Source organism: Emydura macquarii, unplaced genomic scaffold (assembly GCF_026122565.2).
Source record: "Emydura macquarii macquarii isolate MOO-44397 ecotype Brisbane River unplaced genomic scaffold, CSIRO-AGI_Emac_v2 contig_1214, whole genome shotgun sequence".
NCBI lineage: Eukaryota > Metazoa > Chordata > Testudines > Chelidae > Emydura > Emydura macquarii.
Window position 1 is genome coordinate 178,994 of NW_027131351.1, and position 15,241 is coordinate 194,234.

Below are 15,241 nucleotides of genomic sequence, written 5' to 3' on the forward strand. Positions count from 1 at the left end.
AGGCACTTGGAAGAGAGGAAGGTGATCAGGAACAGTCAACACGGATTCACCAAGGGAAAGTCATGCCTGACCAACCTGATTGCTTTCTATGATGAGGTGACTGGCTCTGTGGATGTGGGGAAGGCGGTGGATGTGATATACCTTGACTTTAGCAAAGCTTTTGATACGGTTTCTCACAGTATTCTTATCAGCAAGTTAAAGAAGTATGGGTTGGATGAATGGACTATAAAACGGATAGTGAACTGGCTAGAGCATAGGGCTCAACGAGTAGTGATCAATGGCTCCATGTCTGGCTGGCAACCGGTCACAAGCGGAGTTCCCCAGGGGTCGGTCCTGGGGCCGGTTTTGTTCAACATCTTTATTAATGATCTGGAGGATGGGGTAGATTGCACCCTCAGCAAGTTTGCGGATGACACTAAGCTGGGGGGAGTGGTAGATACCCTGCAAGGTAGGGATAGGATACAGAGTGACCTAAACAAACTGGAGGATTGGGCCAAAAGAAATCTAATGAGGTTCAACAAAGAAAAGTGCAGAGTCCTCCACTTAGGAAGAAAGAATCCCATGCACAGCTATAGACTGGGGACCGACGAGCTGGGCAGCAGCTCTGCAGAAAAGGACCTGGGGGTAACGGTGGATAAAAAGCTGGATATGAGTCAGCAGTGTGCCCTGGTTGTCAAGAAGGCCAATGGCATATTGGGCTGCATTAGGAGGGGCATTGCTAGCAGGTCACGGGAAGTGATTATTCCCCCCTATTCGGCATTGGTGAGGCCGCATTTAGAATATTGTGTCCAGTTTTGGGCCCCCCAATACAAAAAGGATGTGGACAAGTTGGAGAGAGTCCAGCGGAGGGCAACCAAAATGATTAGGGGGCTGGAGCACAGGACTTATGAGGAGAGGCTGAGGGAACTGGGCTTGTTTAGTCTGCAAAAGAGAAGAGTGAGGGGGATTTGATAGCGGCCTTTAACTACCTGAAAGGGGGTTCTAGGGAGGATGGGGCTAGGCTGTTCTCGGTGGTGGCAGATGACAGAACAAGGAGCAACGGTCTCAAGTTGCAGGGCGGGAGGTCTAGGTTGGACATTAGGAAAAAGTTTTTTACTAGGAGGGTGGTGAAGCACTGGAATGGGTTACCTAGGGAGGTGGTGGAATCTCCATCCTTAGAGGTTTTTAAGCTGCGGCTTGACAAAGCCCTGGTTGGGATGATATAGCAGGGGTTAGTCCTGCTTTGAGCAGGGGGTTGGACTAGATGACCTCCTGAGGTCCCTTCCAACTCTAATATTCTATGATTCTATGATAACCATCGCTTTGAAAGTCCAACGTTATCTTATGCCATAATGCATTTGCACTCTCCTTTTCTGTTTTTCTGTGGTTGGGTTTTTTTGGTCAGTACAGAGTGGCCTTAGTACCAGAACTGATCACCAGTGTTTCATTTAAAACGTTTTGCACTGGAAAATACAATCTTGTCGAACTCAACTTGTTTCCCAAAAATCATTCAATTCCTACAGCATTTTTCAAGGATAAAATTCAAAGATCTCAAACTGCAGTTTTCTTTTTTCTTGAAAGCGGAACTAATCTTGCTTCATGGTTTCAATTTTGGGGATTTCATTAAAAAATGTTCCATTTCAATGCCTGTTTTTGTCTTTTTACTAAAAATGTTGATGGAAATATTCTAGCTGCAATAAAACACTTTCTCTTCCTTTCAAACTGCAATTTTCATTTGGTTTCTGTTTCTAAAACTCCAAAGAACTTTGGGTTTTGACTTTCAGCTTCAGGATTCTTTGTGGCCACTAGAAAAGATGAAAAACAAAAAAAAGTCAGTGGAGAACAAATCGTTTTGGTTCCCCCAATACATTTTCATGCTTTTCCAGCAGAACTCAATTGCTTTCTTTTCTTTCAGCACTACCAGAGGTGCCGGGCTTAGACCTTCTCTGACCTATGGAGCATCTATTAGTGCCGCTGCTCCACTGATGTCTGCATCCATCTTCATGATCCATTTCTGCCCAGACCCTCTGTTATTATGACTTCACATTTGTTCCTTCTTTGTTTGCTCAGTCCCAGAACTGCACAGCCTGCATTTATCCGCAGGTGATGGCCACCAAAGAACCTGCCCGTCTTCATGGTGTAGCACCTTTGGATTTGATGCCGCTACCTCTCATGGTGCTCTGCCCGCTGGGCTTCCTCTTTGGTGAGACAGGGAACGGATTGATCTTCATCACCGACAACTGGAAGAAGAAGTCAATCAAAGCCACGTGGCATATGAATATGGCCACTGCTGGATTTCTCTTTGCCATCTTCCTACTCCTCCTGATGGCCCAGCTGGCCATGGGCTTCCACTGGTATTTGAGAAGTGTCCTTTGCAAGATAATCAACACTGTAGCCTCCCTCAGCATGTTCTCCAGCAGCTTCCACCTCATGGCCATGAGCGCTGACAGCTGCATCTCCACTGCTTCTCCTGCGTGGGTCCAGAACCACTGCACCATCCCTCTGGCCTCCCTGCTTACACTGGGCATCTGGATTCTGGCTGGCATGGCCAGCTGGCAGTCCTATGGACTCTGCTCAGACCAGAGCCTCTTGCTGAGAGAGAGGAGAAGACGCCAGCATCACTATCTGATTCCTGGTTGGGTTTCTGGTCCCATTAGTCTTGATCAGAATGTTTGGTCACCCAGGCTGCCAAACTAGACGGGAACCAGGAGGCTTGGTCCAAGAAGCCTCTCCAGATCCTCCTCGTGTTGTGCATCATTTTCTTCCCCTCCTGGTTAACATATGTCATCACTTTCCTGCCAACCTACCCCAAACTCATCAAAGACCACAGAGTCCTTAAATAGTGGGATCATCTTTGCTCATGACTTGCTCTGTTTCAACAGCTACTTCTAACTCTTGTTCTACCTTATCAAGCAACAGCATTTTGTCAGCTGCCGGGGACAGAGGCAGAACCATCAAACCGCAATCAATGTGGGATCAGAGCTGGTTGAGTTGGGGGGAAATAGATAGGGGGCCATTTTCACAGAGGAGAATTATTTCAAAAGAGAGAAAGTTGATTTTGATTCCTTGGTGTCACGTCATCGGTTATATGTGACAATGACTTCTGGTACAGGCCCAGTTTTTTTCTGTCAAAACGCCCTATTTTCACAAATTGATTTTTTTTGTGAAATTAATCTGTTTGTTTCACTAGCCTTTTTTGAAAATGTTCAAAGGATATTATTGCTAAAAATTGCATCTCTTGTGTCTACATTTTCAGCATTTGTTCTTTCACAGTGGGTCTTCATCTTCTTTCATTTGCGTCATCATTGTCATTTTCAGCCAGCTCTCAACTCTGTGTCGTACTGAAAACTGTGTCAAACTGACCAGCGATCACTTGAAATCCTGAAGAGTTTCTTGATTCTGTGTGTGAGCTCTGCAGGGAAGTATCCACCATCAGTCAGTCTGCAGATAGCCAGCTACTATGGGGTGACTGGTGTCTCTCTGTGTTTTGGCAGTCTTGTCTGCATTCTGGATCCTCAGAAATAAAGTCATGTGATATTGCAGCCTTCCAGTAGCAGTCTCTGATATTTTTATCTAACATGTCTTGAATGCAACATTTACACATTGGTCAAAACCAGAAGGTGAAATCCAGCCCCATCGACGTCCGAAGCAAAAGGCCCTCTGTTTTCAGTGAATCAGGATTTCATTTGAAGATCTTTTTCATGTTCATATATTCATAGCTTCTTGGTATTGGAGGGGCTGTTTTGATCATGCACTCAGATCTCCTGTATCACACAGGCCAGAGAACATTTCTGAATTAATTCCTCATTGAACCACACAGATCTTTGAGGAGAAAATATCCCACCTTAAGTTAAAAACTGGCAATGACGGAAAATCTACCAAGACCCTTGGGAAGTTGTTCCAATGATCAATTCCCCAGACTGTTAAAAATTTACGATTTATTCACAGAAGAGCCATGAGCATGATTAAAGGAGTAGAAAACATGCCTTATCGTGAGACAGTCTATTTAGTTAACAAAGAGACCTTTAAGGGGTGACTTAATCACAGTCAGTAAGTATCTACATGTGGAACAAACATTTAACATCGGGCTCTTCAATCTAGCAGAGGAAGGTCTAACACAATTCAACGGCTGGAAGTTAAAGCTAGACAAATTAAGACTAAAAAAAAGGTGTCAATTTTGAACAGTGAAAGTAATTACCTATCGGAACAATTTACCAACAGGCGTGGTGGATTCTCCATTGCTGGCTATTTTAAAACAAGCTTGGGTGCCTTTTAAAAGCTCTGCTCTAGGGATTCACTTAGGGAAACTCTAGGGACCATATTCTGGAGGAGGTCAGGTGAGATGGTCACAATGTCGTCTTCTGGCCTTGCAAGCTGTGAATCTGTGACTTTGTCTAGCCAGTGGACTTTGTTCCAGTCAGTGGATCATGTTAGACCTTTGCCTTGTAGTTGAAAGGGCCCAGTATCAAATATTGGTTCCCCCTGTAGGTATTTACAGATTATCGTCACCACACCCTTTCCCCTTCTCTGTGATCAGCTGAACAGGCTGAGCTCCTGGAGTCTCTCTCTTTCAAGCCTGGTGTCCAGTCTGTTAACATTCCTGTGGCTCTTCTCTGAACCCTCTCCAACTCATCAACGTCCTTCTGAACATTCCCCTGCTGATGCATCCCTGGATGACCTTGGCCCTGTTGGCCCTGGGAACTCACATAGAGCTGAAAAGTGCCCACAGGCGCTCCCTGGTCTGAGGCCTCCAGGCAAATGATGAGAAACGAAGACAGATAAGTGAGCAAGCTGTGGTTTGTGTGGTCTCTAGCTGAAATGATGGTTTCCTTAGCATTGGTTGGCCTGTGATGTGGGTGGGTCCTCAGCAGCAAAGGCAGGGCTGAGAAGGTGGAAGGGAGCTCAGGAGGTATCTAGTCCAACCCCCTGCTCCAAGCAGGACCAACCCAACTAAATCATCCCAGCCAGGGCTTTGTCAAGAGAGGACTTAAATTTCACGTGTCCGAGGCTCTGGTCTCTCCTCCCAACCTGGTGCTCCAAGTCCCATCTGGGGTCTCTGCTCCTGGGACCTCACCCGGTGGAGTTGGCTGGACGTGGTTGCATCTGAACTCCTGCAGGGGCTCTGCTGATGGCCAAATGCAGACAACTTGCTAAGGTCCAGAGGGGGGAACTTGTGGTTTGGGTGACATCTGCTTGCAACAGTTGTTGCTGGACGCCTTCCAGGCTTTGCAGATGTGATCAGACCCCGCCATATCTTGTGATCTTCCTCCCCACCTCCCCCAGCTGTTCCCCACCCCTGAAAATACACACCCATGAGAACGGCTTCCTGTCCGGGCTGATCCAGTCTGGGTGAGCTGCAGGCATTGTGTCGGGGGCCTGGGATGCTGCCTTCTCCCAAGATACAGGTAAGGAAATGAAGCAAACCCTCCAGCTTCCCTCCTGGATCTCATTTTACCCCCATCCCGCCACTGCTCCCTTGATCTGGCCCCTTCCTACTGCCCCATTCCCCCTCATCATCCGCTCGGGATAGAGCCAGTTGAAAGGATTTGTGGGTCCTGTTGTGACATCTCTCTCCTCTTTTGGGGTTCAATAGTCAAACTATTGTTTGTGTTTGTGTAAATTCAATCAGTGGTCACTGTGCCTGTCTGTTTTTATTACGTGTATCACGGTGACAGCTGGAGACTCCCTGACCAGGGTTGGGACTCCCCGTCTCGCCATGGGTTGAACAGACCCAAAGGGGGAAACTGGACCAGCCAGAATAAGCTCTAAACAGATGAATATTTGGAGGAGAAACTGAGGCCAGGGGCAGTGACATGATTTGTGCAAGTTCCCCAGCAGTTCAGTGGTAGAGTCTGGGATAAAATGCAGGAGTCCTGACTCCTCGTCTAGCCACTAACATTGGCTCATGTAATATTCTTTTTAAAAAAACAATCTTTTGGCTTCTTACTGTTCTCTTCGTCGTCTCATGTTTTGTTGGGTGTCTTTTTTGTTGTTGTTGTTGTTTCAATCTTACTTTTCTTCTCCTTGGGGGCAGTTCTCGTCACTGGAGGTTTTTAGAGGGGGCGTTTTTGGTGGGAATTTGTCTTCTCCACTAGCTCACCCTCCAAAATTGTCCCAACCACACAAAACCTCCACTTCAAAATGACAGGATGGGAGAAGAATCATTTTTTAAAAATTCATTATAAAAAAAAGGGGGAAAAGCATCATTAGTCAACTAACTTTTTTTTTAACATAGACAGGAACCATCAGCTCCTTTGGGAAGCTAATGTCAAGATTATTTGGGAATTTTGGTGAGGCTGTGGTGGTTTCTGTCATATTTCTGTCTCTGCATTTTGGACCCCCTTCAATGTCCACCTCCCTTTGTCTGGATACCAAAATTTTAAGTGAGAAACAGATGTGGGTTTTTAAAATATTTGGTTTAATCGAACAAAAGGATATTATGTAAAAAGAAAAAAACATTAGGACAGAATCTAGACAAAACAAATCCGGTTCGGTTAAATGATCCTTCCTGTGTCTTTTAGCGCAGTATTTCTGCGATTCTTTGACTCTAAGGTCTTCGAATCATTGCTGCCATTCACTTATAAGAATCTGATCTTATTTGTGTTCAGTTCAGGATCTGAGGAGTTTATAAACTCCCCAGACCCTCACTGCATCATCTCTCTCACTCTCTGTGTGTGTCCTTGTCCTCGCCTGGAGACCTTTTCATCACGCTTCCTTCCTTTGCTCAGTACGTCTGCGCTGCTGACACCTAGACCGAGACCTGAGGAGCAGGACGGACTTTATGACTGCATAACTTCTGAAAATGGTGTTCCTTATCCCTTTCCTCGTGCCATGTGTCTTGTCCTTCCTCGCCGGGGTGCTGTTGAACGGCTACGTCCTCTTCATCACCGGCTTCCGTGTGGAGAGGACGGTCAGTGCCATGTGGTTTCTGAACCGGGCTGTAGCCGATTTTATCATCGTTGTCTTCCTGTTGCTCGGATTCACCGCCATCTACCTCTTTGACTCAGAGTGGGCTGAGAGGCTGAGCAGCACCATCATCTCTGTCCACCTGTTCTCCAGCGCCTTCCTCCTCACAGCCCTCAGCGTCTATCGCTGCATCCTCGTGGCACTCCCCACATGGGCCCAGAACCACTGCACACCCCAGTTGGCTGGCTGGGTGGTTCTGGGCATGTGGGCCCTGTCTCTCGGGTTCGGCTTGCGGTACGGTGGTCTCTGGGAATCCTTGCTGCCGCCTGGCAGAATCAGGGCTCGTTTCCAGCTGGATGAAGAGAGGCTGAAGGCTGCTGTTGCGATCCAATTCCTGGTCGGGTTTCTGATCCCATTAGCCTTCATCTTGATCCCGACCTTCTATATCCTTCTAGCTGCCAAGCTGAGAAGGAACAGGCTGAGCCAGTCCAACAAGCCGCTCTGGGTCCTCCTTTTCTTGATCCTGAACTTTCTCATCTGTTGGTTACCGTATCACATCCTCTGCTTCCTGCTGGTCTCAGCTACATACCCTCCGTCTCTTTGGATGATAGGAAGCAATTTTGCTTCTGTCCTGACATATTTCACCAGCTGCCTCAACCCCATCTTCTACCTCACCATGGAGGACGAGTTTCTGAGTTACTGGCAACGTACACGCAACCCCCAAACTGCCTACAACTCGGGGCCAGAGCCGGCTGAGTAGGGGAGTGGATGGAATTGTCCATATTTGCATGGAGGAAGATGAAAATTCTATTTGCTGGAATCTGCAGCTTTCTCTTGACCCCAAAATGGACTTTCTGCGTAAGTGAATATTTTTGGCCTTACTCATAGACGAGCCACAAGAATGATGAAAGAATTAGAAAACCTGCTTTATAGTGATAGACGGAAGGAGCTCAGTCTATTTAGCTTATCAAAGAAACGGTTAAAGGGTGACTTGATTGTAGTCTATAACTACGTACTTATGTGGGGAACAAATGTTTCATAACGCGCTGTTTAGTCGAGCAGAGGAAGATCTAACGCAGTGATTCCCAACTTTTTTGTTCGAGGGTCACAAATATAGATTTTACAACCCTGAGGGGCCACCAGCCTCTGCCAGCAGCCCTCCAACCCCCTCCCACTGCAACCAGAGGGAAGGAGTTCAGCGAGGAGGATCTCTCTTCCCCCTGGTGCAGCAGGGAAACCATAAGTTTCAACTGGGTTCTTAGACTGTGGCTCTCTTATGCAGCCAGGGGGATGGGAGATCAGTGCTCCCCTCCCTCTGGCTCCAGCAGGGACCCCAGTCCCCAGAGACACATGTGGAGAAGTTTGAGGTGCTCCCTGCTACAGGCACAGGGAGAGGAGCGCAGATCTCCCGTTCCCTTGGCTGCAGCAAGGAGCTTGCACCGGCAATGTGCTCTGCCTGGGTGCTTAGGTAGCATCTCCCTTGTGCAGCCACCAGGAGGGGAGCCATGGACCACTCTGAAAGACCTTGTGAGCCATCTTTGGCCCATGGGCCACGTTTTGGAAAGCACTAGTCTAACATGATCCAGTGGCCGTGTAGGGGTATATTTATAAAATCAAAAGAATTTATAAATTGTTTTAAATTTTTTTTCCCATTAAATTAATAACATACACTCCTGTGAATAAAACCTCGCCCATTGATAACACTGCTGCAGGGCCCTCATGTAGAAAGCAGCTTCACAGAGCCGCTCTCATTCACTCGCTAAGAAAGCCGCCCTTCAGTAGACATATAGCTATCACTTGTAAAATTGTCTTTAAGCTACCTGTCTTTGCTGCTTGTGCTTTTGGTGTTGAAGTCACTGGTCTTCTTACTGTCACTGATAGAAATTCTTATAAAAATTGTCTTCATAGAAATTGTCTCTTAAGGAACTTATTTTCTTATTGTCACCAAAAGAAGAACCATTCCTTTAAAGTATTCGTTCTTTAACATTGTAACTGAAGTAACGCTTTTTAACTGATTGTTCTATAAAGATGTAATCAAAGTCTATCATGACTGAAACTGAAACTCCATTTTGAATATGGATACTCCATTTTGTATTAACTAGTCTAAGTCTTGCTGAAACTTCATTTAGATGTGTGTAATTTCATTATACCTGACGATCGGGCGGAGTACAAACACAAGTACCATCTTGATGGCTGAAAAAAGCAGAGGACATTCTGAAACAGCAAGAAGAATCTACCCTAGAAAAGAAACAAAGAACCATTCCAAGAACCTGACGGAGACCCTGTTCTTCCTCGTGCCCGGCTTCCCTGGCCCGTTAACAGCCATGAGCTGTGAACAGCAGCTGTGAACTCAAGCTGTGATCAGAACCTACAATCAGGACTGGTAACTATACATGATCAGCTGCAGAAGATTTGGGGGGGGGGGGGGTGTCTGTGTGTGTTAGGTATCAGTTATTCGTTATTAATGCAATTGTGCTTTCTCATAATAAACATGGCATATTGCCTTGTCCCGTGAAAAAGATCCCATGTATTTCTGTCAGCATAACAGTCATGAGTTGAACTTAGACAAATTCAGACTGGATACGAGGTGTAAATTTTAAATGGCAAGAGAAACAGACCATTGGAACAATTTCCCACGGTTTGTGGTGGATTCTCCATCACTGGCAATTTTCAAATCAAGCTTGGATGTTTTTCTAAAAGCTCTGCTCTAGGGAATATATTGGGGCTGTTCTCTGGCCTGTGTAATGCAGGAGGTCAGATGAGATGATCACTATGATCCCTTCCAGATGTGGAATCTAGAACTCTAGCATTTTAAGGAAATAGATTAGATTCTTGCGTTTGTTCATTTTTAGAACTTTTGGGGGCATTTGCTTCTTTATGGTCTGCCCTTTTCTGCATCTTTGTGTCATTATTCTTGTCATTCTTGTCATTCTTGTCTTCGCTCACAGTGGAGCTCCAGCTCTTCTTCTTTCCTGTGTTTCTTGAAGATCAACGGGTCTATGAAACAAAAGGTAGCATTTGCAAAAGCATCTACATACTATTTTTAAAAGCATTTAGGCTGTGAGTTCGGTGCTTAACTCCTATTGACCTTCACGGGAATTTGGCACCTAACTTCCTTATACACTGTTAAAAAACTAGTCCTTTTTCTCCATTGCCAAGCCCGAGCCTTCATACCTCATGGGCCACCTCCTAAAACATCACAAGATTGGTTTAATGGAAAGAAAAATAAAAGAAGAAAATGACAGACATGGTGAGAACGCAACCGAATTGTAAAAGTCGGTGAGATTACAAAATGCAGCCAAAATATTTGGAAAACGAGATCTGTTTGGAAGCTAATGGAGTGAAGAGGTGCTTGAAATACTAGAGAGTTTAAACAAAATGTGGGTGGCTTTTTATACCAACATCTCAATGAATCTTTATATTCCCGGGCAAAATTCACACAGCTTTCACCCTTCCCTATGTTGCTGGTCGTTCTCCAGTTTCCAAACAATCCAGCAGCCAGATGTGGCGCAGACACAAGCTTGTGTGGCTCATATCCAACGAAGTGGGAGATTCACGCTCAATCTAGGCAAGGTCTCTCCGGATGTTCGAGGGGAGAGCAGGGTCAAAGGGTGGCAGGACCCACCGACGAATCACTCCCAAACCAGTGTCATTCTAGGGACCCAAGTGACTTCTGGCGCGTTTCCAGGTGTGAAGAGGCAGAATTTTTGCAATGATGTGGCTGTGGCTCATCTCCTTCTCTTGACCTGTGGCTGCCCCAATGTGGGCAACTGTCTCTGCAGATGGTGTCTCAGAGCCTTCGTCACGAGAGGCTCCAGAGCTGAGCCGTGCTGTTTGAGGCTTGCATGGAGCTGGCCACTGCAAAGGCCTTGCAGATTCAGCTTTGTCTGCATCTCCCACCCCGCTGAGCCGCCCCCTCATATCTCCCCCCCAGGACAGCTTCCTACTACCAAAGAGAGTCCATGAGGGAGCTGCAGGTGGTGTGTGGTGTGTAAGCCCCAGCGCTGTGATGTAGGCCTGAATCAGAGCAGGCCCGGACCATGGATACGTATTTGAAGCTTAAGGGATAATCCTCACATTGAGAAAGAATAAAACTAGGCATTATAGATAGAGATGTTCTGGACACACTGATTGTTTGTTCATGTCACCCCAAGCTCCACTATGATAATTGATTGCTTGAACATATGAGTGGGAACATCCTGCCTAATCATTTTGTGATTTAACATATATGCCACATTGGGGCCTTGTTTGTGAAGATCCACGTATGAATGTTTGGGAACATTCTGAAATCTACATGTGATAATTTACAAGTGAAGTAAAGTGCCCAAAGCGTATCAGAAATGGGGTTGATGTGTAAATCATGGGGCAGTGAGAGGGCAAATAAGATTTCTTTTATTTCCTTTTAGTAAAATTGGTATTAATAAAAATGGTGTAGGTATAAGGATTTTATTATGTTAGTAAGTAAGTATAAAATAATGTACTAATGTAATGGGATAAGAATGTAATGATTTTTAGTAAGTATGAATGAGGAGTGAATGCAGTTTGAGTCTGCTGAGATAAGACGGAAAGGAAGTAATTGCTGAGGTAATGGTTCTCAGCCTCCAAGGACAGAAGGGAGAGAAGATGCTTTTGTTTAAAGAACTTTTACAACCCAGATGGCCGAAGATCAAGATCACCCCGGAAAACAGGGGAGTTAACACCCAAGGACAGGAACAAGATGAAGTGTGAAACACGAATGAAAGAAGAATGGGAAAGCTGTCACACTTGCGATATCAAACATAATTGACGATTACATCAAACAAGGAGACAATCTGACATGACAAAATCCATAGACCCGAATGGGTATATAAAGTATAAAGTATAAAAATGGGGAGAAGAAATCTGGACTTGGGGCTCGTTCTGCAAACCCCAAGGAACAACGCGTTGTGACTGACAGAGCCTGACTCCATCCTGGTGTCTGAGTCATCTGGCCAATGATCCAGCTCGAGCAACACAGAGGCTGGTAATTATATCCGTCCTGCAGAACTGTGTGCTTCTGTGTGTGTGTGTGAAAGTGTGTTTTAGGCAATTGTTTTTTTAAATATTTTCGGTATTCATAATAAACGCGCCATATGGGGGGGATTGATTCTGAGAGCAGAGCCATCTCTGGGTAGGGTGAATAGGTTGTCCCGGGGTAGACGCCTCCCTTCTGTCAGGGAAGGCCCTTCTTGGGGGCAGTGGGGATGGACTCAGGGCCTGCTTCAGCCCTGCTGGAGCTATGGGCTGCAGCCCAGTTTCCTTCCAGCCCTACTGCCAAAATGAGCCACATTTAAGTGCTCCACCTGATGGAGCATTTGCTGCAGGTGTGTCGGGGTGATGCTGGCTGGGACCATAATGAGCCCTTACCTTTTGGCTTCCTGGAGGGTTTGTACACCCCATCACAGATGCAAACAATAAAGGTCCCCGTTTTAAAGTTGATTCAGGCTCTGGTTTTTCTAAAAGAGGAACCAGGAGGGAAATGGAAGCAGAACCTGCTAATTTACATTTCTTCCTACGATTGAGGAAACTCAGCCCGGTGGGGTCTGAAGATCATCAGTTCAGACCTGGAGCTGCATAAAATTCTGCATGTGCCTGTTTCAATGGTAAAATCTTCAGGACTGACTCCCAGTGGCCCGGCTCTAACCCACTAGCCCCACTACCTGCCAGATCCAGGATAGAACCCATGACTCCTGAGTCCCAGCTCCAATGATCTAACCTACTAGATCCCTCATCCCTCCAAAAGCTGGGGATAGAACCCAGGAGTCCTGGCTCTCAACCCTTCTCCCACTCTAACCCACTAGACTCCACTCCCCTCTCACAGCTGGGGATAGAACGCAGGAGTCCTGAAGCCCAGTCTCCCATCCCCCCAATCTAACACAGTAGACCCTATTAACGGTCCCTGATGTGGCATCTGCCTCTCACACAGACCAACACTGCTTGGGACAGGATGCTGGTGTTGTGTGGTTTCCTCTGGAGGGAGTTGGGGGTGGGCTCAGGGGAAGGGAAGGCAGATCTGTGTCTGGGCGTGAAAGCATCTGCAGAGCCTCTGAAATTTTCTGTGCTGTGCAGACTCCAACTGGGGAAGAGCACATCCGGGCAGGAGGGAGATCTTCCTCGGTGGCTGTGACTGTGGAACTCCCTGCCACAGGAACTAAGGAGCCTCCCCACCTCCTTCCCCAAAGGCCATGTTCACTGCTCCCTCCTGCCTTATCACTTATAAAAACAGAGCAGCAGGGACATTTCAACCAGGGATGTCAAAATTAGTTTAATTAAAAATCCATTTAAATGTTCTAAATATAAAAAGTTTCAACGGTTAAACACTGGGGGGAGAGGGGAAGCCGATGCTTTGCTCGGCTCCTCACTGCCAAGCGAGAGCTGCCCAGCTCCTCCCACCCCCTGCTTCCCCCACTCTGGGTTCCACGCTTCCCCGCCAGCAAGAGCTGCCCAGCTGCCCCCCAAAACCCCGCCATTCTCCCCCCCCGAGCTAAGAACTCCCCCTGCCACTTGAACAAGCAAAAAAAAAAAAAAAACTAGGGGGGAAATCATTCACTGCCCCCAGGTACCCCTAATTGCCACCAGCCTCCTGCTTACCTCATGGGAATGCTGCAACGGACTCTGGGCCAGGTGGAGAGGGATTCATTCCTCCCGGCCATTTATTGCTCAGCTTCCTGGCCCTGCATAGCTGGCCCTGGCCCTGAGGCCTGAACAGCAGAGTGGTGCCTGCCCCTGCCACAGATCGAGTGACCCAATTCCAGGCCAGACCTGCAGTGGCGTGGAAGGGAGGGAAGGGAATGGCCCAACCTCTGCACAGAGCAGAAGGCTGGCCTGGTGGCATCTTGTCTTGTCTAGCTCGCCCGACTCAACTTTGAAAAGTGATGATGGGAGCGGGCCCTGCTGCCCCCCATTCCTTCATCTTCACACACACTCTTGTTCTGGCAACTGGCTCCAGTATCAGCGGGAGGAGGAGTCCCATAAAATCCCAGTCTCCTGTGATCCAGGAGCAGTGCATGTGAATGAAAGGTTAATTGTGAAAACACTTTGCACTTCTAAAGCACTTTCCATCTGATGACCTCGAAGCATTCAACCAAAACAAGGAATTAAGCCACACAATGCTCCTGTGAGGCAGGCAAGTTGTATCCCTGTTTTTTGGATGGAGAAGCTGAAGCACAGGCTATATCCATTCCCCTTTTATAGCAATGGAAAGACTCCCTTTGAGATCAAGCCATAAATGACTGGTGGTCCAATCTCACACGGCATCTCTGTGATGGGGCAATTATAAAACCCCAAATCTTCACATTCCTAGCTCTGCTTTCAACACCAAGCGAAGCTGCTTCTCCCCTTTCATTTTACTTTCCATTTCCCTTATCTGGAAAACAAAGGAGTGTCTTTAAAGGGACTCTTCATTGATTCCTGAACAGGCTGAGGGACTGAGGGGAGGCAGAACCTGTCTGGCACGCGCAGAGAAGCACTGCAGCAGCTACATCGACTCAGATTAGGGGCAGGAAGGTTTAGAGCAGCTCCCCTACCCTCCCTTAGGCTCCGCTTCACCCCACCAGCAAAAGCTGCCCAGCTGCTCTGGCTGGTGGGGAGCCAGACCAGCTGCTGATCCCCTCCCCGCTAGCTGAAACAGTAACGAGCTGTTTAAGAGATTTCAACAGCTGATTACCATTGAAACGGTTAAACAGTAAACTTTTACATCACTCATTTAAACCAAACCCTACCAAAACAACCCAGGCCACTGCACACACGATACAAACTCCCAGGGAGAGGACGGGAGAGAGAATCAGCCACACAAGACAGACCATCATGTGGCTTCATGCATGACTGGAAAGTACCCAGATACCAGGGTGATGGGCACAGGGCATGATCCTGCCTAGAACAGAATAGACCAGTCCCTGCCTGACAGACCAAATGAGAGGGGAATTGGAAGGATGGAGCTGACTCTCATCACCCTCAACCCAGATAGCAACTGAGAATCAGAGGCCTCTGCATCACCAGAGCCAGACCCAGCTGCCTCTCCACCCCCCACCACCCGGCCCCTGCGCTTCTTGCCCCTGCTCTTCTTGCTTGCCTCTTCTTGCTTCTTGAGCTGCTGGCACCACATCAGAGATTGGATCTGTAATACTGAATGCCCCTGAGACCCGGATAAGGAATCGATGGTGTGGAGTGGGAAGTGTAGCAAAGCACAGAGTATATTCAACCTTGGAGGTGTGGGAACTTCCACACAACCAATCAGCAGTGATGCTGTGTGGACTGGTCCTGCCTCCCTAGAGCCCCAGTAGGCTGGGATGGGCAGAAAGGCTCTCTCCATTTTAGTAGTTGGTAAAACAGAATTTTC

General features: G+C 47.1%; 1 protein-coding gene and 1 pseudogene across 1 annotated transcript; both read left to right on the plus strand.

Moving 5' to 3' along the window:
• Window positions 1-2,085: 2,085 nt before the first annotated feature.
• LOC137152409 (chemerin-like receptor 1) lies at window positions 2,086-2,988 on the plus strand (annotated as a pseudogene).
• Window positions 2,989-6,781: 3,793 nt separating this feature from the next.
• On the plus strand, window positions 6,782-7,645 carry LOC137152410 (formyl peptide receptor 2-like). Its single transcript, XM_067547003.1, has one exon. The coding sequence runs from the start codon at window positions 6,782-6,784 to the stop codon at window positions 7,643-7,645; it is 864 nt and encodes a 287-aa protein (XP_067403104.1).
• Window positions 7,646-15,241: the final 7,596 nt, after the last annotated feature.